This window comes from Pomacea canaliculata, linkage group LG4, assembly GCF_003073045.1.
Source record: "Pomacea canaliculata isolate SZHN2017 linkage group LG4, ASM307304v1, whole genome shotgun sequence".
Classification (NCBI taxonomy): domain Eukaryota; kingdom Metazoa; phylum Mollusca; class Gastropoda; order Architaenioglossa; family Ampullariidae; genus Pomacea; species Pomacea canaliculata.
Window position 1 is genome coordinate 68,025 of NC_037593.1, and position 26,123 is coordinate 94,147.

Here is a 26,123-nt window from a genome sequence, read left to right on the forward strand (position 1 = left end):
CCTTTATTGTGTTTTCTCTGTGCAGTGACAGCGAAAATCATCACAGGTCTCTTTTCTCGAGTTGCTTTATATCATGACCAAATAAGAGTTGAGATTCCTGTACACAACCTTTTCGTTTTTAGTATGGTTAGAGTGGAAGTATCAAAGTTGACATACCTCTAGGAGAATCAAATCATCACACAAATGCGAGGACAAGAAATATAACCGTCACCCTGAAAAGTAAGGTAGAGAAAAAATAACTAAGAAGCCAGCACACAATCTGAGGACTATTTTATTGATATGAGAATATATGCTGTGGGATGTGCTCACTATAAGCATGAGCTGAGCTCATCTTCAACTTTTCACAAAGCCGTTCTCTGTGATGAGCTCCCTGTAGAAGGTCGCCGACTGTCTGGGGCTGCGGGTGCGGTTGGGGCTGTTGAAGTCCACGGCGTACAGGCCAAACCTCTGGGTGTACCCAGCTACCCACTCAAAGTTGTCCATCAGGGACCAAGCGGTATATCCACGAACATCACATCCATCCAGCTTTATGGCTGCAGAAAGAAACATAATTTTTTAGTCTACAAGATAAAAATAGGAAACAGAGTAAAAGAAAACTTAAACAAATATTGAGTAATTCTAGTACTTTACTCTCCACAACTCTGTGTGTGTGTGTGTGTGTGTGTGTGTGGTAGTGTGTGTGTGGTAGTGTGTGTGTGTGGTAGTGTGTGTGTGTGGTAGTGTGTGTGTGTGGTAGTGTGTGTGTGGTAGTGTGTGTGTGTGGTAGTGTGTGTGTGGTAGTGTGTGTGTGTGGTAGTGTGTGTGTGGTAGTGTGTGTGTGGTAGTGTGTGTGTGTGGTAGTGTGTGTGGTAGTGTGTGTGTGGTAGTGTGTGTGTGTGGTAGTGTGTGTGTGTGGTAGTGTGTGTGTGTGGTAGTGTGTGTGTGTGTGTGTAGTGTGTGCGTGTGTGGTAGTGTGTTTGTGTGTGGTAGTGTGTGTGTGTGTGTGGCAGTGTGTGTGGTAGTGTGTGTGGTAGTGTGTATGGTAGAGTGCGTGGTAGTGTGTGTGTCTTAGTGTGGTGGTAGTGTGTGAGTGTGTGGTAGTGTGTGTGGTGGTGTGTGTGTGGAAGTGTGTGTGTGTGGTAGTGTGTGTGTGGTAGTGTGTGTGTGTGTGTGTGTGGTGTGTGTGGTAGTGTGTGTGTGTGGTAGTGTGTGTGTGGTAGTGTGTGTGGTAGTGTGTGTGTGGTAGTGTGTGTGTGGTAGTGTGTGTGGTAGTGTGTGTGTGTGTGTGGTAGTGTGTGTGAGTGTGTGTGGTAGTGTGTGTGTGGTAGTGTGTGTGTGTGTGTGTGTGTGTGTGAGTGTGTGGTGTGGTAGTGTGTGTGTGTGTGTGTGTGTGTGGTAGAGTTGTGGTGTGTGTGGTAGTGTGTGTGTGTGGTGTGTGTGGTAGTGTGTGTGTGGGTAGTGTGCGTGTGTGGTAGTGTGTGTGGTAGTGTGTGTGGGGAGTAGTGTGTGTGTGGTAGTGTGTCTGTGTGGTAGAGTGTGTGGTAGAGTGTGTGTGGTAGTGTGTGTGGTAGAGTGTGTGGTAGAGTGTGTGTGGTAGTGTCTCTGGTAGTGTGTGTGTGGTAGTGTGTGTGTGATAGTGTGTGCGTGGTAGAGTTTGTGGTAGTGAGTGTGTGATAGTGTGTGTGTGGTAGGATGTGTGGTGGTGTGTGTGGTAGTGTGTGTGTGGTAGTGTGTGTAGTGTGTGTGTGGTAGTGTGTGTGGTAGTGTGTGTGGTAGAGTGTGTGGTAGTGTGTGTGGTAGTGTGTGGTAGGTGTGTATGGTAGTGTGTGTGGTAGTGTGTGTGGTAGTGTGTGTGTGTGTGGGTGGTAGTGTGTGTGGTAGTGTGTGAGTGGTAGAGTGTGTGTGGTAGTGTGTGTGTGTGATAGTGTGTGTGGTAGAGTGTGTGGTAGTGTGTGTGGTAGTGTGTGTGTGGTAGTGTGCGTGTGTGTGGTAGTGTGTGTGTGGTAGTGTGTTGGTAGAGTGTGTGGTAGTGTGTGTGTGGTAGTGTGTGGTAGTGTGTGTGTGGTAGTGTGTGTGGTAGTGGTGTGTGGTAGTGTGTGTGTGGTAGTGTGTGGTAGTGTGTGTGGTAGTGTGTGTGTGGTAGTGTGTGTGGTAGTGTGTGTGGTTAGAGTGTGTGGTAGTGTGTGTGGTAGTGTGTGTGGTAGTGTGTGTGGTAGTGTGTGTGTGTGTGTAGTGTGTGTGTGGTAGTGTGTATGGTAGTGTGTGTGGTAGTGTGTGTGGTAGTGTGTAGGGTAGTGTGTGTGGTAGTGTGTGTGGTGTGTGTGTGGTAGTGTGTGTGTGGTAGAGTGTGTGTGTAGTGTGTGGTAGTGTGTGTAGTGTGTGTGGTAGTGTGTGTGGTAGTGTGTGTGTGGTAGTGTGTGTGGTAGTGTGTGTGGTAGTGTGTGGTAGTGTGTGTGTGGAGTGTGTGTGGTAGTGTGTGTGGTAGTGTGTGTGGTAGTGTGTGTGTGGCAGTGTGTGTGGCAGTGTGTGTGGTAAGTGTGTGTGGTAGAGTGTGTGTGTGTGTGTAGTGTGTGTGGTAGTGTGTGTGTGGTAGAGTGTGTGTGGTAGTGTGTGTGGCAGTGTGTGTGGTAGTGTGTGTGTGTGGTAGAGTGTGTGTGGTAGTGTGTGTGGTAGTGTGTGTGGTGTGTGTGTGTGTGGTGTGTGTGGTAGTGTGTGTGGTAGTGTGTGTGGTAGTGTGTGTGTGGCAGTGTGTGTGTGTGGTAGTGTGTGTGGCAGTGTGTGTGGTAGTGTGTGGGGTGTGTGTGTGTGGTAGTTGTGTGTGTGGTAGTGTGTGTGTAGTGTGTGGTAGTGTGTGTGTGGTAGTGTGTGTGGTGTGGTGTGGTAGTGTGTGTGGTAGTGTGTGTGTAGTGTGTGTGTGGCAGTGTGTGTGTGTGGTAGTGGTGTGGTAGTGTGTGTGGCAAGTGTGTGTGGCAGTGTGTGTGGTAGTGTGTGTGGTGTGTGTGTCGTAGTGGTGTGTGGTAGTGTGTGTGTGTAGTGTGTGTGCACGTTGTGGTGTGTGTGGTAGTGTGTGTGGCAGTGTGTGTGGTAGTGTGTGTGGTAGTGTGTGGTGTGTGTGTGGTAGTGTGTGTGGTAGTGTGTGTGGCAGTGTGTGTGGCAGTGTGTGTGGTAGTGTGTGTGTGTGTGGTAGTGTGTGTGTGGTAGTGTGTGTGGTAGTGTGTGTGGTAGTGTGTGTGGTAGTGTGTGTGGTAGTGTGTGTGTGTGTGTGGTAGTGTGTGTGTGGTAGTGTGTGTGGTAGTGTGTGTGGTGTGTGTGTGGTAGTGTGTGTGTGGTAGTGTGTGTGGTAGTGTGTGTGGTAGTGTGTGTGTGTGTGTGTGTGGTAGTGTGTGTGGTAGTGTGTGTGTGGTAGTGTGTGTGGTGTGTGTGGTAGTGTGTAGTGTGTGGTAGTGTGTGTGGTAGTGTGTGTGGTAGTGTGTGTGTGTGTGTGTGTGGGTGTGTGTGGTAGTGTGTGTGTAGTGTGTGTGTGGTAGTGTGTGTGGTAGTGTGTGTGTGGTTGTGTGTGTGATAGAGTGTGTGGTAGTGTGTGTGTGTGTGTGTGTGGTAGTGTGTGTGGTAGTGTGTGTGTGTGTGTGTGGTGTGTGTGGTAGTGTGTGTGTGGTAGTGTGTGTGTGGTGTGTGTGTGTGGTAGTGTGTGTGGTAGTGTGTGTGGTAGTGTGTGTGTGGTAGTGTGTGTGGTAGTGTGTGTGTGGTAGTGTGTGTGTGGTAGTGTGTGTGGTAGTGTGTGTGGTAGTGTGTGTGGTAGTGTGTGTGTGGTAGTGTGTGTGTGGTGTGTGTGTGGTAGTGTGTGTGTGGTAGTGTGTGTGTGGTAGTGTGTGTGGTAGTGTGTGTGGTAGTGTGTGTGTGGTAGTGTGTGTGTGGTAGTGTGTGTGGTAGTGTGTGGTAGTGTGTGTGGTAGTGTGTGTGGTAGTGTGTGTGTGTGGTAGTGTGTGTGGTAGTGTGTGTGGTAGTGTGTGTGTGGTAGTGTGTGTGTGTGGTAGTGTGTGTGTGTGTGGTAGTGTGTGTGGGTGTGTGTGGTAGTGTGTGTGGTAGTGTGTGTGGTGTGTGTGTGGTAGTGTGTGTGTGGTAGTGTGTGTGGTGTGTGTGTGTGTGTGTGTGATAGTATGTGTGTGTCCCAGTTTCCTGTAGTGATTGTGAATGTGTGTGAATGTGCGCGTGTTGTGTGTGTCTAGCTTAGAAAGTAGCATTTACACCCGACTGAACTCTACCAGATAAAATGATCGAATGTGTCTCTACTGACAACGGATTGTGGAAACTGAAATAATTTGACAATATGACCTTATGACCTAATATAAAGTCCTGATCTGTCACTTTGATTACGATATAGATATATACTCAAAAAGAAGTTAGATCACTGTTGTCTGACATGACGGACGGCTGGTCCACTTCACCCTCCGTGGTTCGATATCCACCCTGACTATCGTAGAACTATTCTGATGGAATAGTGAAGTAAAAGGTGGTCGCTGCTTATCCTACGACTGTCAGATATTTTATGGAAGACGGTCAGTCCCGCAGTTCAAGCTGGTCCATTACATGATTACAGTGATTACAGTGATTACACTGTTACTGCTTCACTATGGCCAACGTGTCCTGCAAAGTCTTTGGATTCGTGTCACTGTCCCTGCTGACAGTAAGACCTGTCGACCTTTTCTTGTCGAGGGTCACTGGCTGTGCAATGTAAGAACAGTGAGGCTTCACCTGTTGATGGATCAGTGAGTGGCAGTGTAAGACTAATGTAAGTCAGTATCAGCTCCGGGGCAGACCACCTCTCCGGGCCCCTTGTAATTGTAATGTATTTTCTCCGTGGACAATATCATGGTCATAATTCGATGGTCAATATCTACACTGAATTCAGTAATGTACTACAGGCTGCGCACATCAGGACAAGTGCACTAGGATCTGCATCACTACTTGAGCATAGAGTTGTTTACACGTGAGTGGCTAGTTCGTGAAGAAAACTGACATCACAGGATCAAACCTGTAGTACTCCGCTCCGTAGAAAACAACCCCAGAGTGCAGACTGTTTCCTCGACATTTCTTTAAAAGAAAAAGAAATGCAAATGAAAAAGGAAAACATCCACTGACCAAGGCCGGGCCCCCTTCACTGCCGCGGATCCCCCCTCCCTGCCCGACCCTCATCACCCCTGAGTATGACTTTTTGACGGGTGAGTGACTGGTCACCGTAAGCACAGTGGCTAGATATTCTATTGGACATGACACCTTAGTGCCAGGCCCAGAGACTACATCTGTCAGCAACATCTACAGACCTTTCAGGACCTCGTTGGTGTAGTTGCGATGGTAGTAGATGCGGTCGATGTCGTTAGGGCCCTCGACGTCTGGTCGGCCGTTCTCGGTGATGTAGACGGGAGGGTTGTGCCAACGGTCCCGTACCCAGCGCAGGGTGTTGCGTAAGCCCCAAGGGTTGGACTTCATCCAAGCATACCCAACACTAGAAATTGATTTATATAAAAGGAACAGAGACAATATAACAAGTTTTCTGTGAAGAAACTGTTTTAGACACGTAGGCTACATCTCTTTCACTAGACGGCGGCTTGTTGCGTACTACACTGATATATATATATCGTTATATTGTTATATTTTATATATATTTATTTATTTATATACATATGACACCATGGCAGAAGTTGGCCTCTGGCATACAGACGGACGTGAAACGACATCAATGGATGAATAAAGGCGGTGGTGGTGGTGGTGGTGGTGGTGGTGGTGGTGGTGGTGGTGGTGGTGTGGTGGTGGTGGTGGTGGTGGTGGTGGTGGTGGTGGTGTTTACATGTTCTGTGTCTTTCAATCGTCAGTTGCGTCATCGCCGACAAAAAAACAATGGGTGGTGGAGGCTGCGTCACGTGTGACGTCAATTCTATCGACACCACAAGGTTTCCAACATCCGGGCACTAACAGTTTATTACATAAGAACCAGGTGAGCCGTTATCTTTTGAACTACATTGATGGCCACTTCATGCCCCATACTTTCAACAAATACAGCCAGAAAAACAAGAATATTGAAATTAATTTTACCTCCATGGGCCACTTTAGGAGTCGAACGTTTGTCACAGTGTATTTACATATTTACATATTTACATATTTACACATTTACACATTTACATGAGGCATCCAACAGAATAGTCAGACACAACAACTTCAAGCTTAATATCGTGGAGTAGCACCATGCCCTCTAGTCTCAGGTATTACGACTACTGTATGGCTTCATGTCTTCTAGTATCAGGCGTCGACATCTTTGTATTGTCGAGCACAAGGGTCATTCGTGGAGTTCATTGGAGTCTTCCATGTCAGTGTCATTGTGACGTGTACAGGTCAGTAAGTTTCAGACATTTCTGATAGGGAAAGGTCGTGTAGTATCAGATAATATTATATTACAATATAAAGTTGATATGTAAAGGTCGTGTAGTATCAGATAATATTATATTACAATATAAAGTTGATATGTAAAGGTCGTGTAGTATCAGATAATATTATATTACAATATAAAGTGTGATATGTAAAGGTCGTGTAGTATCAGATAATATTATATTACAATATAAAGTGTGATATGTAAAGGTCGTGTAGTATCAGATAATATTATATTACAATATAAGTGTCTGATATGTAAAGGTCGTGTAGTATCAGATAATATTATATTACAATATAAAGTGTGATATGTAAAGGTCGTGTAGTATCAGATAATATTATATTACAATATAAAGTGTGATATGTAAAGGTCGTGTAGTATCAGATAATATTATATTACAATATAAAGTGTGATATGTAAAGGTCGTGTAGTATCAGATAATATTATATTACAATATAAAGTTGATATGTAAAGGTCGTGTAGTATCAGATGATATTGTATTATAAAGTCTGATATGTAAAGGTCGTGTAGTATCAGATAATATTATATTACAATATAAAGTTGATATGTAAAGGTCGTGTAGTATCAGATAATATTTTATTACAATATAAAGTCTGATATGTAAAGGTCGTGTAGTATCAGGTGATATTGTATTATAAAGTCTGATATGTAAAGGTCGTGTAGTATCAGATGATATTGTATTATAAAGTCTGATATGTAAAGGTCGTGTAGTATCAGATGATATTGTATTATAAAGTCTGATATGTAAAGGTCGTGTAGTATCAGATGATATTGTATTATAAAGTCTGATATGTAAAGGTCGTGTAGTATCAGATAATATTATATTACAATATAAAGTTGATATGTAAAGGTCGTGTAGTATCAGATAATATTATATTACAATATAAAGTTGATATGTAAAGGTCGTGTAGTATCAGATAATATTGTATTACAAAGTCTGATATGTAAAGGTCGTGTAGTATCAGATAATATTATATTACAATATAAAGTGTGATATGTAAAGGTCGTGTAGTATCAGATAATATTATATTACAATATAAAGTTGATATGTAAAGGTCGTGTAGTATCAGATAATATTATATTACAATATAAAGTTGATATGTAAAGGTCGTGTAGTATCAGATAATATTGTATTACAAAGTCTGATATGTAAAGGTCGTGTAGTATCAGATAATATTATATTACAATATAAAGTGTGATATGTAAAGGTCGTGTAGTATCAGATAATATTATATTACAATATAAAGTTGATATGTAAAGGTCGTGTAGTATCAGGTAATATTATATTACAATATAAAGTTGATATGTAAAGGTCGTGTAGTATCAGATAATATTGTATTACAATATAAAGTCTGATATGTAAAGGTCGTGTAGTATCAGATAATATTATATTACAATATAAAGTTGATATGTAAAGGTCGTGTAGTATCAGACAATATTATGATATAAAGTCTGATATGTAAAGGTCGTGTAGTATCAGACAAGATTATGATATAAAGTCTCATGTAAAGATCATGTAGCTAAGAAGTGTAATCTAGTTTCAGTTTTGACATCCAGCAGCTACTCACTCCGGCCAGCAGTGGTCAGCGTGGGTGTCGATGTCCTGATCATTCTCGTAGCTGGCGCTGGAGTTTGGATTCGGGTTGTTGCTGACCAGCTGGGATGTGTAGTGGTTAATCCCCAGGAAGTCGTAGGAATCTGAACAACATCAGTATTGACCTTTTCCCTTTCCGATGAGAATGACATTATCAGGGTAGCTGTAAGCTAAATGAAAGCTAAAAAATAGAAAGCTGCTTATTGAGCCATACTCACACCTGACCATACTGTTAGTACAGAGTACACGCACTATATGAGCCATACTCACACCCGACTATCCTGTTAGTACAGAGTACACGCACTATATGAGCCATACTCACACCCGACTATCCTGTTAGTACAGACTACATATGAGCCATGAGAAAAACCGCTGAGTCACTGATCCTACGAAGTTATTCACGGAAAACACCGCAAGTCGAAGGCAAAGAAAGGAGCAAGAGATGTATAAACCTCTGTTGAGTCTCTTTTCCTCCGCGGTGAAGGCGGGCAGGCGCGAGGTGGTCAGTCCCTGTCGCTGACTTTTCTCGGCCACCACGCGCTTCATCACCTCGGGGTAGTCGCCGTCGCCGTAGATGGGGTTGCCGAACCACCCCAGCTTGAACATCATGGCGCGCTCCGCCGCCAACTCGTCCTCTTCACTCGTCGTCATCGGCTCCTGCCAGTCGATGTTCAAAGTGATGCCGACTTTACCTGAGTTGTCATGGTGACAAAGGTATCAGATCAGTGAGGTAAAGAATGATGGTGTACGTGTGACGATTTCACTTTTGGAAGAGAGGAAAAGTAGCTTTAGTCACAAAGTGCGACCGTGCATCTTAGAGTAAAAGAATTATATTTGTGTGTCTACACCAGACCTGGGCAAATGCCAGCCCGCGGGCCGGATCCGGCCCGCCTCCTGACTCTGACCCGCCCGCCCGCTGGCCCGACCGCCAGTATATATACTATATATACAGTATTGTCTAAAACTGAGTTAACTACATTAGTCCGGCCCCCTAAAGCCATCCCACTTTCTCATTCGGCCCCTTGGGAAAATTAACTGCCCACCCCTGGTCTACAGTGTTAGTAATCAGGTTATTGTGTAACAATAATTATATTTGTTTGTGTATCTACAGTGTTAGTAATCAGGTTATTGTGTAACAATAATTATATTTGCTTGTGTCCATTCACTCAGAGTTTTACAAGGTGTTACAATGTATATAAAGAAATTTTTTTTTGAAAGTGAGAAATGATCATTGTGATAGACACGTGGTTGGGCTACTCTAAAGTTTTGTTGAAAAATAAGAAATGGCCGTAGATTCCGACTTTCTAATGCGATGAACATAGATTGCTGTAATAAGTTTAAACTGTGGAGTTGTCTTACATTTACACATTGTTACCGGATAGACACGGGCTTTGTTGAACCGTTTGTTGTGCAATAAACATATCAGCGCTGTATACAGGATTGTTACGATGGTTTTGACCCCATGGTAAACCTCGGCTGCCCTGTAACTAACAAACTCCGAGGTTACACGATGCTGACCTAGCTTCCTGGTCAGACCACAGTCTCGGCTAGCCCCAACCCATGAGCGCCCGCAGCAGACAGTACAGTCTCGGCTGGCCCCAACTCACGCACCCTTGTAGACGTGGCGGAAGTGCGTGTCGTAGGTGTGGAAGGCCTTGGCGTGGGAGCGGATGATGTTGTGGGCCACTGTGTACACGCCCACCCCGGGGTCGTGGATGCCGGGTGCCAAGACGCCGTTACCATGGCCGTACCAAGCCACCACCGCTGGTTCATTGAAGGTGATCCACAACTTCACCTGTCACAAAGGGTTGGGACTTGGTTAGCCACTAGCACTGCTGAGCATCTGTCGATTACAATAGTGTGCCGATCTCTAATTACTAAGTGATTAGGTGCTAACCTGCACACTCCACATGGACTCGGTGAACTGTAAATATTAAAATGCAGGCTGTTATTGTAACGAAGACCTGTGAGTTCCTGTGGAATCTCGTCTTTGTGCCAAGTGACCACCGAGCGTTGGTGTGCTGGCCTTACTGCCAACTGTTCAGGGTCAGGGCTAACCCACTCATTCTCATGGCTTTAAGTAATTAATTGTTATTTATCCTGATAGTGTATTGCAATTATTTATATTTTTAGACCAGTAGAGGGGATTCTGGTACAACTATGAGGATAGGTCAGCGGAACTACTTTTTGTCACGGAAAACCCTCATGTGGGCTTGTGTGATGACGACTGTGTACAAGTTTACAGGTCTGTGCGATAATTATTGTGTAATTGTTTGTGTAATGATTGTTGTGTACGTGTTTATATCATAATTATTGTGCACAGGTTTTGTGAAGACTATTATGTACAGGTTATGCGATGATTGGTGTATAAGGTTCGTGTGATGATGATTGTCTACAGGTTTGTGCAGCGAATATCGTATACAGAATTGTATGCTAATTATTGTGTACAGGCAGTGCGATAGCTATCATGCACAGGATTGTGTTGTGGTCATCACATGGTCACCAGCATGGAGAGTGTGTGACGTCATGTGTCAGCGTGGCGACAGTGACGTCAGCAGCCGTCCCGCGGTTTCCTGCTCGCAGCAGGAAGTTCTGCTCCTTAGGGAGACGACATGAACCCTATTCAATGCTTGGCAACTTGAGAGTGCATGGGATCGTAGATGTTTTGTGAGTACCTAAGTATTTGTATATATCTAATCGTCACCCACCCACCAACCCGCCATCAGCAACATTACGTTTGTGTAAAACGCACGCTCGACATCAGCCACGGATTGTATTGATGTGTTCACCTAGCTGTATACTGTACTTGTGTACATCACTTGATGTTCTCACCTAGCTGTATACTATACTGTACTTGTATACATCACTTGATGTTCTCACGCAGCTGTATACTATACTTGTATACATCACTTGATGTTCTCACCTAGCTGTATACTGTACTTGTATACATCACTTGATGTTCTCACCTAGCTGTATACTATACTATACTTGTATACATCACTTGATGTTCTCACCTAGCTGTATACTGTACTTGTATACATCACTTGATGTTCTCACCTAGCTGTATACTATACTGTACTTGTGTACATCACTTGATGTTCTCACCTAGCTGTATACTGTACTTGTGTACATCACTTGATGTTCTCACCTAGCTGTATACTGTACTTGTATACATCACTTGATGTTCTCACCTAGCTGTATACTGTACTTGTATACATCACTTGATGTTCTCACCTAGCTGTATACTATACTGTACTTGTGTACATCACTTGATGTTCTCACCTAGCTGTATACTGTACTTGTATCACTTGATGTTTCTAACTGTATTGTATACATCACTTGATGATCTCACCTAGCTGTATACTGTACTTGTGTACATCACTTGATGATCTCACCTAGCTGTATACTGTACTTGTATACATCACTTGATGTTCTCACCTAGCTGTATACTATACTGTACTTGTGTACATCACTTGATGTTCTCACGCAGCTGTATACTATACTGTACTTGTGTACATCACTTGATGTTCTCACGCAGCTGTATACTATACTGTACTTGTATACATCACTTGATGTTCTCACCTAGCTGTATACTATACTGTACTTGTGTACATCACTTGATGTTCTCACCTAGCTGTATACTATACTGTACTTGTATACATCACTTGATGTTCTCACCTAGCTGTATACTGTACTTGTATACGTCACTTGATGATCTCACCTAGCTGTATACTGTACTTGTGTACATCACTTGATGATCTCACCTAGCTGTATACTGTACTTGTATACATCACTTGATGTTCTCACCTAGCTGTATACTATACTGTACTTGTGTACATCACTTGATGTTCTCACGCAGCTGTATACTATACTGTACTTGTGTACATCACTTGATGTTCTCACCTAGCTGTATACTATACTGTACTTGTATACATCACTTGATGTTCTCACCTAGCTGTATACTGTACTTGTATACATCACTTGATGATCTCACCTAGCTGTATACTGTACGTGTGTACATCACTTGATGATCTCACCTAGCTGTATACTGTACTTATATACATCACTTGATGTTCTCACCTAGCTGTATACTGTACTTGTATACATCACTTGATGTTCTCACCTAGCTGTATACTGTACTTGTATACATCACTTGATGATCTCACCTAGCTGTATACTGTACTTGTGTACATCACTTGATGTTCTCACCTAGCTGTATACTATACTGTACTTGTGTACATCACTTGATGATCTCACCTAGCTTTCTCACTGCAAGTTGTGTCTAGTACATGCGCTGCTGTGATGTGGGTATCAGCCCACCACAACCACCCCGGTGTGAAGCGCCTGAAGACAATATCTGGATTTGTTACAGGACTGCGCATGGAGTGTGTTTTACTTCAACCCGCCTAGGTTGACTAGTTGACACAATCCTGGTGCTGTTCTTTATTTGGTTAGTGTGGTAATGCACTGAACTCACCCTGTCTCCAAACTGTTCAAAGCAGACACGAGCGTAGTTGTTGAAGTGGTCGATGATGGTTTCATTTCTCCAGCCGCCGCGGTCCTGCATGGCTTGTGGCAGGTCGTAGTGATACAGGGTGACCATGGGCTGGATGCTGTTGGCGATCAGAGCGTCGATGAGGTCGTTGTAGTATTTAACCCCCAAGTCGTTGAGCGACTCGGGTGTGCCGTCTGGCAGGATGCGACTCCAGGCGAGGGAGAAGCGGTAGTGCTGCACCTTCACGACACATGGCAATAAACGGGGCTTGACCTCGTTAAAAACAGGACCACAAAGAAAACAAAGGAAGGTGGTGTGTAATGGGATGGATTCAACAATCGGGTCATTGTAACGACCTCCTGTCAAACGCTCAGAAAGGAAATGTGAAAATGTTGATAATGGCTGTGACCTTTGTCGTGAGTGTGACACTGTCGAGGTCTTTCAGCATACCATTGTCACGAGGAGAGAGACATGACATATATACCATTGTCACGAGGACCATCACGAGACATACGTACACCGAGATCTTTAAGCATCTTGACGTCATCAGCGATGTGGTGGTAGCTGTCGCAGGCCACGTCGCCCGTCTGTCTGTTCATCACATGGCTACCGTGGTGAACAAACGAGTCCCAGATGCTGGGTCCTTTACCTGCATGGTTATGAGGAAAGTTATTGTTTACATTCTCTCCTGACCTGTGTACGGGAGAGGAGAAGGACGATGTAGTTCCATATTCCTACGTTCGATACGCTTCTTCCGTTTAGTGAAGGTAACCTGTACAATGTCACAAATGGCAGTTCTCTCAGAGGTCACATAACACAATATTGGGAGTGCACATAAACGCTTCTTTTCTTTTGGGATTTCAATAAATAGAAAGTAAATGAATGCCCTGGTAGCCACCCTACCGTCCTCGTTCCACGCGCCCTCCACCTGGTAGGCGGAAGTGGACACGCCCCACGAGAAGTTGCGCGGGAAATGGTCGTACAGAAAGGTGTCGCGGTCAGCAGGATCTGACAGAACAGACAGGGCGCCGGGTGGAGAGTTGAAAGTGAGACTTGTTTACAGCCTTCTGTTGCCATGCTAATTACACGGGCTCTGTACCCAGCGCTCATCGCCAACTTGAATAATAAGACTGAATTATAAACATAATAATATAATATAAAATATAATATAAATATAACACTACTGTAGTCTGTGAGGAGCGGTAATCAAACAACACCAAATCTTGATATTTAGTAAAACATTAACTCTTCCCCAGTAGCCTGTAGTGATCATCATAGAGGGCAATGTAATAAACAATACCGAGGTCCTGAACTTTAATAACAAGACTAAGTGTCCTACTATGGTCTGTGATGATCATGATGACACGTGCTCTATAATAAATATGATAGGACACCTAATGTGATGTGATCTATAAGCAATACAACATCTTAATTTAATGAAAAGTCCAACTACTTATGGTAGATATTCAAATACTTTTATGACTCAATTATCCTTTGTTAATTTCTTGCCCAGGTACCTGGCATCAAAAGTTATCTCAAGCTTTGGTAGAGAGCTGTAGAGTCAAACAAAGGATGTAGACACCTCTACGAGAGGTTAGCGAGTGAGGGAAGAGAAAAGAACAGTTAGTTCCTGAGCTTTCAACTCACATGCCCGGAAGTCGAGGACGGCTGGGGTGAAGCCTCTCTCCCTAATTAACAGCGAGTAGAAGTCGGCGCTAGACCTGGGGTAGCGAGGCCTGTCGTCTCTCTCAAAGTCCACGTAGTATAAACCGAACCTCACTGTGTACCCGAATGTCCACTCGAAGTTGTCCAGGAGGCTCCACACGAAGTAGCCTCTGACGTCACATCCGTCTCGAATGGCTGGCAGGCAGAACAAAGTTTATAGAATAGGTTACTAAAGTGGGAAGTCAACACTGTCAACAAGTGCAACGAACATTGTAAGCATACCTGAAGTAGGAGCAGCTACAGGAAACTGTGTAAAGATAACTGCCATAAACAGTGTAAACACTAATTACAGTGAAGTAAAGGTAAGTACCATAAACAGCGTAAACACTAATTACAGTGACGTAACGATAACTACCATAAACAGTGTAAACACTAATTACAGTGACGTAACGATAACTACCATAAACAGCGTAAACACAAATTACAGTGAAGTAAAGGTAAGTACCATAAACAGTGTAAACACAAATTACAGTGACGTAACGATAACTACCATAAACAGTGTAAATATATACTGAGCTACAAATAACTGCAACGAACAGGATAAACATAATACTGAACTAGGAGTAGCTACCATAAACTAGTAAACTTCAGTGAAGGGACTGTATTCCCTCTTGTAACATAAACGAGAGACCTTCCTGGTGTCATCCTTAATTTTCTAATAACTCAAAGAAATATAAGGTTTACTTGTTTCATTTAATATGAACTCACCTTTCAGGACATTGTTGCTGTATTCTCGAATGTATTCAATGCGCTTCTCGTCCTTCATCGTGCCGCAGCCCCTGTAGCCGTTTTCAGTGATGTACACCACAGGGTTGTTGTAGGTGGTGCGGATGTAGTTCAGCAGCTTGCGCAAGCCGAATCCCATGAGACGGGGGTAGTCGTTCTCAGAACCTGTATCTGTCCGATAAGCTAGACTACACACACACACATGTAGCATGTACTGACTATAAGGCTTTGGCCAAAGATGTAAGCCTTCATTCAATTTCAGAATCTTTTAAATGGATTACACAATAACTTTTTTATCCGAGAAGCTCGTTGAGCATCTGCATACCGTCATCATGTTTACACTATGTTTGACATAGAACTTGGACATGAAGAGACCTAGCATGTGATGTTACATGCGAGAGATAAACAGGAGAGGGTTCCTACTAACATTGCACTTTTTCACCATCCCGTTTACCGGAAGTAAGAAAACACAAAAGCCGAACAAATTTTCCCATTACATATGAAACAAATTCCGCAATGTTCGCAACTACAATTTCATTGTTTAAAGAAATGTGTAACTTGCACAGTAGAAATTTGACAAATATAAGAAGGTCCTGATATAAAAATTGACAATATTTTGTATACACACGGGGTTTTTTTTCAAAAGAAAGAGGCCGTTTTTTATTCATTTGGTGGTTTTTTCGAAAGCATAAATACCATGGTAGAACGAAGTTATTGTATTTTATGCAATAATAACAACAACAACAACAACAACAACAACAACAACAACAAGTAGGAATTTATTAAGTGCAATATCTCAGCCTACGGTGAACTCATTGCGATGAACAAGTTAAAATAATAGTAACAAAGATGTAGAACAAGATCACACAATAATAACAAAGATGTAGAACAAGATCACACAGTAATAACAAAGATGTAGAACAAGATCACACAATAATAACAAAGATGTAGAACAAGATCACACAATAATAACAAAGATGTAGAACAAGATCACACAGTAATAACAAAGATGTAGAACAAGATCACACAGTAATAACAAAGATGTAGAACAAGATCACACAGTAATAACAAAGATGTAGAACAAGATCACACAATAATAACAAAGATGTAGAACAAGATCACACAGTAATAACAAAGATGTAGAACAAGATCACACAGTAATAACAAAGATGTAGAACAAGATCACACAGTAATAACAAAGATGTAGAACAAGATCACACAATAATAACAAAGATGTAGAACAAGATCACACAATAATAACAAAGATGTAGAACAAGATCACACAATAATAACAAAGATGTAGAACAAGATCACACAATAATAACAAAGATGTAGAACAAGATCACACAGTAATAACAAAGGTGTAGAACAAGATCACACAGTAATAACAAAGATGTAGAACAAGATCACACAATAATAACAAAGATGTAGAACAAGATCACACAGTAATAACAAAGATGTAGAACAAGATCACACAATAATAACAAAGATGTAGAACAAGATCACACAGTAATAACAAAGATGTAGAACAAGATCACACAGTAATAACAAAGATGTAGAACAAGATCACACAAGTAATAACAAAGATGTAGAACAAGATCACACAATAATAACAAAGATGTAGAACAAGATCACACAATAATAACAAAGATGTAGAACAAGATCACACAATAATAACAAAGATGTAGAACAAGATCACACAGTAATAACAAAGATGTAGAACAAGATCACACAATAATAACCAAGATGTAGAACAAGATCAACACAATAATAACAAAGATGTAGAACAAGATCACACAATAATAACAAAGATGTAGAACAAGATCACACAGTAATAACAAAGATGTAGAACAAGATCACACAGTAATAACAAAGATGTAGAACAAGATCACACAATAATAACAAAGATGTAGAACAAGATCACACAATAATAACAAAGATGTAGAACAAGATCACACAATAATAACAAAGATGTAGAACAAGATCACACAATAATAACAAAGATGTAGAACAAGATCACACAGTAATAACAAAGATGTAGAACAAGATCACACAATAATAACAAAGATGTAGAACAAGATCACACAATAATAACAAAGATGTAGAACAAGATCACACAATAATAACAAAGATGTAGAACAAGATCACACAATAATAACAAAGATGTAGAACAAGATCACACAGTAATAACAAAGATGTAGAACAAGATCACACAGTAATAACAAAGATGTAGAACAAGATCACACAATAATAACAAAGATGTAGAACAAGATCACACAATAATAACAAAGATGTAGAACAAGATCACACAATAATAACAAAGATGTAGAACAAGATCACACAGTAATAACAAAGATGTAGAACAAGATCACACAATAATAACAAAGATGTAGAACAAGATCACACAATAATAACAAAGATGTAGAACAAGATCACACAGTAATAACAAAGATGTAGAACAAGATCACACAATAATAACAAAGATGTAGAACAAGATCACACAGTAATAACAAAGATGTAGAACAAGATCACACAATAATAACAAAGATGTAGAACAAGATCACACAGTAATAACAAAGATGTAGAACAAGATCACACAATAATAACAAAGATGTAGAACAAGATCACACAATAATAACAAAGATGTAGAACAAGATCACACAGTAATAACAAAGATGTAGAACAAGATCACACATAATAACAAAGATGTAGAACAAGATCACACATAATAACAAAGATGTAGAACAAGATCACACAATAATAACAAAGATGTAGAACAAGATCACACAGTAATAACAAAGATGTAGAACAAGATCACACAATAATAACAAAGATGTAGAACAAGATCACACAGTAATAACATCACACACAAAGATGTAGAACAAGATCACACAATAATAACAAAGATGTAGAACAAGATCACACAGTAATAACAAAGATGTAGAACAAGATCACACAATAATAACAAAGATGTAGAACAAGATCACACAATAATAACAAAGATGTAGAACAAGATCACACAGTAATAACAAAGATGTAGAGGGAAGAACAACGCGGGAAGATGAGTCATCGTGTTACTACAAGGCATCCAAACAAAAACGCTCGGGAGAATAGAAGCCACGCAGACAGACGGAAGGAAATGTCGCAAAGTATTTTAACTTTGTTTCTGGCATCAGGCAGCTGGGAGTTGTTAGTCCACTGCTGTTGCCCACTCCTGATGTATGCACAGACCAGTGTCGTACTCTGTCAGGTGGGACTTTTAAAATGAAGTAACAATTGTCCGAGTTAGGTTCTAGGGTGGCTTGTTGACAAGTAGGAAACAAGATGGCCACACTTGTAGGACACCAGGAACTTCTACTGTCAACAGTCAAGTGACGTAAGTGAGTCTTCTGTGGTCATGTGACCCGGCACGACACCTTGTGGAAGACTGTCCTCCAAGGTACCTTGGGTCGGGAGGGTAGTGGACGCCGCGGTGGTCACAGGAAGAACTGACTTACAAAGGTCAAAGACTGGAGGTCGTCCTGTACAGGACTGCTGACCACCGCCCACAATAGACAAGATGGCGGCCTGTCAGCTGCCACGTGTAACCATGTGATATTTTCAACTACAGGTGGCGGTCAAGGGACTACTGATCGACACAGACCTAGTAGGTTGACACTGGGAGGTCGGGTTAGTCACCTGCCCACTACGCCTCTTGTTCGGGGGGCAGAGGGTCAATAGGGGTAGCCCCCTTCTCGTCGGTGTTGGCTACTTGATGATTGGATGGTGAGTAAGGTGACCAATGGCATACCTTGTTGTGTGTGTCTGGGAGAGAACTGGGCGACTGTGCGAAGTGAAATAAAGCAGCGAGAACCTTGCAAGTCCCTTCTCATCACGATGTCAGCGCGGACGGAGCAACCGGTCAGCAGTCAAAACAATTTCAGTTGTTAACACCAACTCCACTTGCACCCCGAGACCGAATCTTAAGCCAAAGGGGCAAGACTCTGGAGGAAGTGTGAGAGCCTGTATGTTCAAGACATGGTCTTTTTCTTATTGACATACCTCTAAGTATGCATATTTACCAACAAGATTCATGTTTACCTTCGACTGTCGATACCTATCTACCTGTGTGGTTCAGCTATTATTCTCTAATGTTTAACGGACGTCCTGCTCCAAAGTAGTTATGTTTCAGTTGAAAGTGGAAACTCAGAAAATAAATGCTAAGCCAGTGTCTGTGGCGGACTTGTGCTGCTCTGTTGTGTTTACTCATACTACCAGCCCAGTATTAAATTATTTGGGAAGACTTTTTTATGGGCCAAATGGCCTGCAAACCTCACAATAATTATGCTAATAATTAATATATTTTATTTCACACACACACACACACACACACACACACACACACAAGCCCAGGAGGTGCTCTCCAATGGAAGTTTGCAATGTAATCTCGTGCATTAGAGAGGTTGGCTAACAGCAAGAGGTGCCACTCACCTGGGATCACCTGTAACGTTTGTGAAGTCGATGCTCTGATCTGTGTAAAACCCAAACATGTCATAGGAAACGCCGTTGTCTGTCACGAGCTGGCTGCTGTAGTGGTTGATGCCGAGGAAGTCTAGGGTACCTGGACAAAGTCATCGTATTTTCTCATCTGCGACCACGTTCTCCAGGTAAGCTACACACCTGCAATCGTCTTCAAGTCTGGTATCAAACGACAGTTTGGGGTGGGGGGGCAAATTGAAGAAATAGGTCCACTTGATAGAATACAGCCCAGACCACGTGACACGTAATGTCATCAAAGGGACCGCTCACCCTTGATACTACGTTTCTCCTCCTCCGAGAAGGGAGGTAAGGGGGACGCAACCCCCAGCCTCCGAGCTTTCGCCTGCAGTGTGGTCTTGACAACATCGGGGTAGTCTCCCGTGAACAGCGGACTGGCGAAGAGGCCGAGCCAGAAGGACATAGCGCGCGCCTGCGCAGTGACATCAGAGGCGTTGTTGTGGTCTTTAGGTTCGTACCAATAGCTGTCCAGCGTAATGCCCACCTGACCTGAAGCGTAATGCTGTGGTTACAGTCCAGTAGCTAAACTAAAACATAGCGCTGTTATTTCAGTCCAATAGCTAACCTAAAACATAGCTCTGGTTACAGTCCAGTAGCTAACCTATAACATAGCGCTGTTATTACAGTCCAATAGCCAACCTAAAACATAGCTCTGTGGTTACAGTCCAATAGCTAACCTAAAACATAGCTCTGGTTACAGTCCAGTAGCTAAACTAAAACATAGCTCTGTGGTTACAGTCCAATAGCTAACCTAAAACATAGCTCTGGTTACAGTCCAATAGCTAACCTAAAACATAGCTCTGGTTACAGTCCAGTAGCTAAACTAAAACATAGCTCTGGTTACAGTCCAATAGCTAACCTAAAACATAGCGCTGTTATTACAGTCCAATAGCTAACCTAAAACATAGCTCTGGTTACAGTCCAATAGCTAACCTAAAACATAGCGCTGTTATTACAGTCCAATAGCTAACCTAAAACATAGCTCTGGTTACAGTCCAATAGCTAACCTAAAACATAGCTCTGGTTACAGTCCAGTAGTTAACCTATAACATAGCGCTGTTATTACAGTCCAATAGCCAACCTAAAACATAGCTCTATGGTTACAGTCCAATAGCTAACCTAAAACATAGCTCTGGTTACAGTAAAATAGCTAACCTAAAACATAGCTCTGGTTACAGTCCAGTAGCTAAACCTAAAACATAGCTCTGGTTAAGTCCAGTAGCTAACCTAAAACATAGCTCTGGTTACAGTCCAGTAGCTAAACTAAACATAGCTCTGTTAAGTCCATAGCTAACTAAACATAGCGCTGTTATTACAGTCCAGTAGCTAACCTAAAACATAGCGCTGTTATTACAGTCCAGTAGCTAACCTAAACATAGTGCTGTTATTGACAGTCCAATAGCTTAACCTAAAACATAGCTCTGGTTACAGTCCAATAGCTAACCTAAACATAGCGCTGTTATTACGTCCAATAGCTAACCTAAAACATAGCTCTGGTTACAGTCAATAGCCTAACCTAAAACAAGCGCTGTTATTACAGTCCAATAGCTAACCTAAAACATAGCTCTGGTTCAGTCCAATAGCTAACCTATAACATAGCGCTGTTTTACAGTCCAATAGCCAACCTAAAACATAGCTCTGTGGTTACAGTCCAGTAGCTAAACTAAAACATAGCTCTGGTTACAGTCCAATAGCTAACCTAAAACATAGCTCTAGTTACAGTCCAGTAGCTAAACTAAAACATAGCTCTGGTTACAGTCCAGTAGCTAAACTAAAACATAGCGCTGTTATTACAGTCCAATAGCTAACCTAAAACATAGCGCTGTTATTACAGTCCAGTAGCTAACCTAAAACATAGCGCTGTGGCTACAGTCCAATAGCTAACCTAAAACATAGCGCTGTTATTACAGTCCAATAGCTAACCTAAAACATAGCGCTGTTATTACAGTCCAATAGCTAACCTAAAACATAGCTCTGTGGTTAGAGTCCAGTAGCTAACCTAAAACATAGCTCTGTGGTTACAGTCCAATAGCTAACCTAAAACATAGCTCTAGTTACAGTCCAGTAGCTAAACTAAAACATAGCTCTGGTTACAGTCCAGTAGCTAAACTAAAACATAGCGCTGTTATTACAGTCCAGTAGCTAACCTAAAACATAGCGCTGTTATTACAGTCCAATAGCTAACCTAAAACATAGCGCTGTGTTTACAGTCTTGTGACTAGTTAGCGCATGTGCTATTCTCGAGAAAATATGGAGTTACACTGGTGCCCAGTAGATCGGTACAGAAGGTAGCAGCCCACTGGAATAGCTGAAAGGCTACATTGTCCTGTAGGATAGTCTTGTGCTTCCGTCCTGTATAGGGATACAGCCTGCTAGGCACAACTCACTTGCTGTGACATGCAGGGTGAGCTGCCGCACTGGACAGCCCTGCAGTGTTCTCCCCTGGCGAAAAATCTCGTAATGTGCTTGTTGACAATTTAATTCATCTGCTGGACATTCCAGCGAGTTAAACATTATTTACCCTGACAGTAATTTAATCTCCTAAGTGCTCTGTGCTAAATATTGTGTGGATAATGCATTACCTACCTGGTAGGCGTTTGAGCTTTTGCTTTATGCACAGCGATGGTGGCTGAGCCCTCCTAGTAAATGCCTCATCGAGTTTCTTTAGTTTTAGATAGCAGAACAAGAAAGGGAGGAAAGCGATTTTAAATTAACTGTCGCCTGCCAGCGAATTTTTGATGTATTCTCTTAAATATATATATGAGTAATTTCGTTCTTGTTTATAACTGTTATAGGCGCAGTTTATTGGTATCCTGGAGCATATGAGGGCAGCGTTTGATATGTCTTATTGTGTTGTCACCTGAGACAGTGACATACTGTGTTGTCACCTGAGACAGTGACATTTTGTGTTGTCACCTGAGACAGTGACATATTGTGTTTTCACCTGAGACAGTGACATTTTGTGTTGTCACCTGAGACAGTGACATTTTGTGTTGTCACCTGAGACAGTGACATATAGTGTTTTCACCTGAGACAGTGACATATAGTGTTTTCACCTGAGACAGTGACATTTTGTGTTGTCACCTGAGACAGTGAAATATTGTGTTGTCACCTGAGACAGTGACATATAGTGTTTTCACCTGAGACAGTGACATATTGTGTTGTCACCTGAGACAGTGACATATAGTGTTTTCACCTGAGACAGTGACATTTTGTGTTGTCACCTGAGACAGTGACATTTTGTGTTGTCACCTGAGACAGTGACATATTGTGAGGTCACCCGTCCCCTGAGATAGTGACATATTGTGTTGTACCCTGTTACAGTGACATATTGTGTTGTACCCTGAGGAACTTTTTTCAGGACTAGCATTAGATCAGTAGATATTATTTATAATACTAATGTATTTTAGATAACAGTAAGCATTAACGGACGCATGTTTACTAGGGAATTATTTTTAACAATTTTTTGTGTATTTTTATTAGTTAAAATTATTAAATATATACAAGCCTACAAGAGGTAAAGTTGTTTTGAGATGAAAAGAGCGCGCTAATGTCCGGGCGCTTATGGGAATGCGAGTGACTGACATCTTATAGAGTATTGTGTAGAGAGACCAGAACAGGAAGTACTGTGTACAGAGTACTTTAGACCAAAACAGGAAGTGCTGTAGTAAGTGCTGTAGTAAGTGCTGTAGTAAGTGCTGTAGTAAGTGCTGTAGCCGACTGGCATTTAGGTGCTGTGCAGCTTGCCTTGCTGGTGGTCCTGTGCTGAGTGTGTAACAGACGGTCCATGTATTGTAATGAGAATATGTTGCTCATGTCCAGTGTCGGGTACTTACCCTGCTGTGTGGTCCTGTACTGAGTGTCGTACAGATGGTCCATGTATTGTAATGAGAATATGTTGCTCATGTCCAGTGTCGGGTACTTACCCTGCTGTATAGGTCTGTACTGGGTGTCGTACAGACGGTAAGCTGCAGCATGAGACTTGAGGACGATGTAGGCGCCCACGTAGGTGCCATTGTTCTGTTTTACACCGGGTGCAGAGTACCCAATATTGTAGCCCAGCCATGTAAACATCAGAGGTTCGTTGAAAGTAATCCACCTTTTCACCTTCAAAAAACAAAACCTTGTTGTGAGTATTATTTCTCAATTACAGGTGAAAACGGACGATTAGCGCAACCTGGCAAACAGTAAACACCTTGAAAGAGAAACTTTTAGTTCTGTTTACTGTTTACTGCTTACCCTTAACTTGCCGGGTGCACTGATTCTGAAGCTGTTGTATTATTTTGTCTGAAATCGCTCCGACTGTTGTACTTTGTGTTATTAGCGAATCTTGCGTAGTAATTGTGTGACAGCGTTTGTAAAATAATTACTGGATGTTATGTTATTAAAATATTTGTGTACCGTTTCTCGTTTGGGGGGAAATTCATTCAGTGTGTGCACACAAGGTCGCTGATCACATGGTCGGTTCACATCAGCTAGAGATCACTTGTCTTACCAACGGTTGTTGTTTCAAGCTGACCCACTGAGTGATTTCATCAGTTGTCTCAAAGATTACAGTGTGTTTCCTGTTGGTCTCTGGGCATGTGCATAGATTGGTTTTCTATTTTAATGCTAACCTTTCTGATAAACCTTAACTCTCTTTCTCTCCACGTTTGGCAATGACTGTCAATCCTGAAATCTCCTCAGTAACGGCGCAGTCCTTCTGCGCTATACTATGATCTGTTGTCTCCCATGCTCACCCTGTCGCCGAAAGACCGGAAGCAGAGTCGCCGCGTTAGTCCCGGCGGAACAGTCGCGTTGACGGATGGTGGCGCTTGAGCCAGCCGCCCTCCTCCTGCAGGGCCTGAGGCAGGTCATCGTGGTATAAGGTCACAAACGGCTGGATGTTGTGGGCCAGCAGTTCGTTAATGACGTCATTGTAGTGCGCGAGTCCTCGCTGGTTGATGGACTTCGACGTTCCGTTGGGCATCAGGCGTGTCCAGGAGATCGAGAAGCGGTAGTGCGTCACCTGTGTACATCAACTGATTGTGTCATGTGTCAAAATCTGACCCATTGTCTGTGTCATGTCAGTGTCAGCTCTAGTATCATTATCAGTGTCAGCGCCTGCCGACATCAACTCGCTGTCAGTGCCATTGTGAGAACCAGCGTCAATGTCCAAGCTCTTCCTCCGCTCTATTTTGTGAAAATTCTGTTTTCATGCTAATTTCTGAGCAATTGTAATCAGAACTTCTGTACTTCAGAATGTGTCTGTCCTTAATGAAACCCTTGAACGCATTAGGTAGCAATGGCAGCGGAGTAGCAGCTAGAGGGGCAGGAGGAGTCCTCCGGCCACAGGTGCCAGCAGGCATGCAACATGCGACCTTGTGCTGGAGAGGGGCGAGCACTACTCACCTCACATTATTTCCCCTGGTATTAGTAATGTGTGCACGCATACACGTGGACTGTTGCATGAGACAAGGAAGTTGTATTATCTCTCAAACCTTGATAAGTTGTATTCTCAATCCCTAAAACCATACTGCAGACTTTAGTAAACAGATTTCAACACCTACCCCCAGCTTCACCATCATCTGCACGTCTTCTCGGAACTTGTGGTAGCTGTCGTCAGCCACGTCGGCAGTGTGCCCGTTGACTATGTGACCAGGCGCGTGTACGTAGTAGACATCCCATGCTGGGCCCCTTATATGAAAGTGCTTAGAATGCACACAAACACTCACTATGTAAGACCACTGAGACCCGCCAGTAGTTCATGATAGGAGAAATACTTCATAGGACAGAAAGTATTATGAAGACAGATGATAGACAGAAATAGTTCTGAAATATCATGAGTAGTTCATATCGGAAGATATTCATGATAGGTACATATGACAGTAATATTCATTATTGACAGAAGTAGTCATGATACAGAAATAATTCCCTGATAGACAGACATACTTCATGATAGGACAGAAATAGTTATGATAGAGACAGAAATACTCCATGATTATAGGACAGAAGTAGTTATGACAGGGGGGCAAACCCCCAAGATCATAAACACGAAGTTTTCATAGACAAGAACTATGACAGAAATACTTCATGAAGGACAGAAGAGTAGGACAGATATTCAGATAGGACAGATACTTCATGATAGGACAGAAATAGTTCATGATAACAGAAATCTCTATAGACAGAAGTAGTTATAGTACAGAAATATTCTATATAGATCATAAAATACATGATAGGACCCAACTCAGAATAGTTCATGATAGGATAGATAGGACAGAAGTAGTTCATAGGACAGAATGATAGGACAGAAGTATTCATATACAAAATAGTCATAAAGACAGAAATACTTCATGATAGGTACTTCATTGATAGGACAGAAATACAGGACAGAAATACTGAGATTGGACAGAAGTAGTCTGGATTCATGATCGAGGATATGACTCTTCAGAAAATTCATGATAGACAGAAATAGGACAGAAATTACTTCATGAAGGACAGAAATAGTTCAAAAGGACAGAAGTCAGGACAGAGTTCATGATAGACAGAAAATACTTCAACAGAATAACATGCACAGAAATACTTCATGATAGGACAGAAATAGTTCATGGATTGGACGAGAAGATGATAGGACAGAAATACTTCAT

The 26,123-nt window shown here is 42.1% G+C and overlaps 1 protein-coding gene across 1 annotated transcript in view; it reads right to left on the bottom strand.

Annotated features, from left to right (window-relative positions):
* Positions 1 to 26,123, bottom strand: part of LOC112563022 (lactase-phlorizin hydrolase-like) — a 59,847-nt gene that overhangs the window by 28,920 nt on the left and 4,804 nt on the right. Inside the window, 17 exon segments of the mRNA XM_025236709.1 lie at positions 336 to 533; positions 5,301 to 5,482; positions 7,990 to 8,119; positions 8,468 to 8,707; positions 9,627 to 9,810; positions 12,493 to 12,750; positions 13,029 to 13,159; positions 13,414 to 13,518; positions 14,158 to 14,370; positions 14,944 to 15,149; positions 19,432 to 19,561; positions 19,750 to 19,986; positions 23,424 to 23,604; positions 24,237 to 24,287; positions 24,290 to 24,505; positions 25,047 to 25,173; positions 25,567 to 25,654. Of these exon segments, the coding sequence (XP_025092494.1) occupies positions 336 to 533; positions 5,301 to 5,482; positions 7,990 to 8,119; positions 8,468 to 8,707; positions 9,627 to 9,810; positions 12,493 to 12,750; positions 13,029 to 13,159; positions 13,414 to 13,518; positions 14,158 to 14,370; positions 14,944 to 15,149; positions 19,432 to 19,561; positions 19,750 to 19,986; positions 23,424 to 23,604; positions 24,237 to 24,287; positions 24,290 to 24,505; positions 25,047 to 25,173; positions 25,567 to 25,654 (2,877 nt within the window).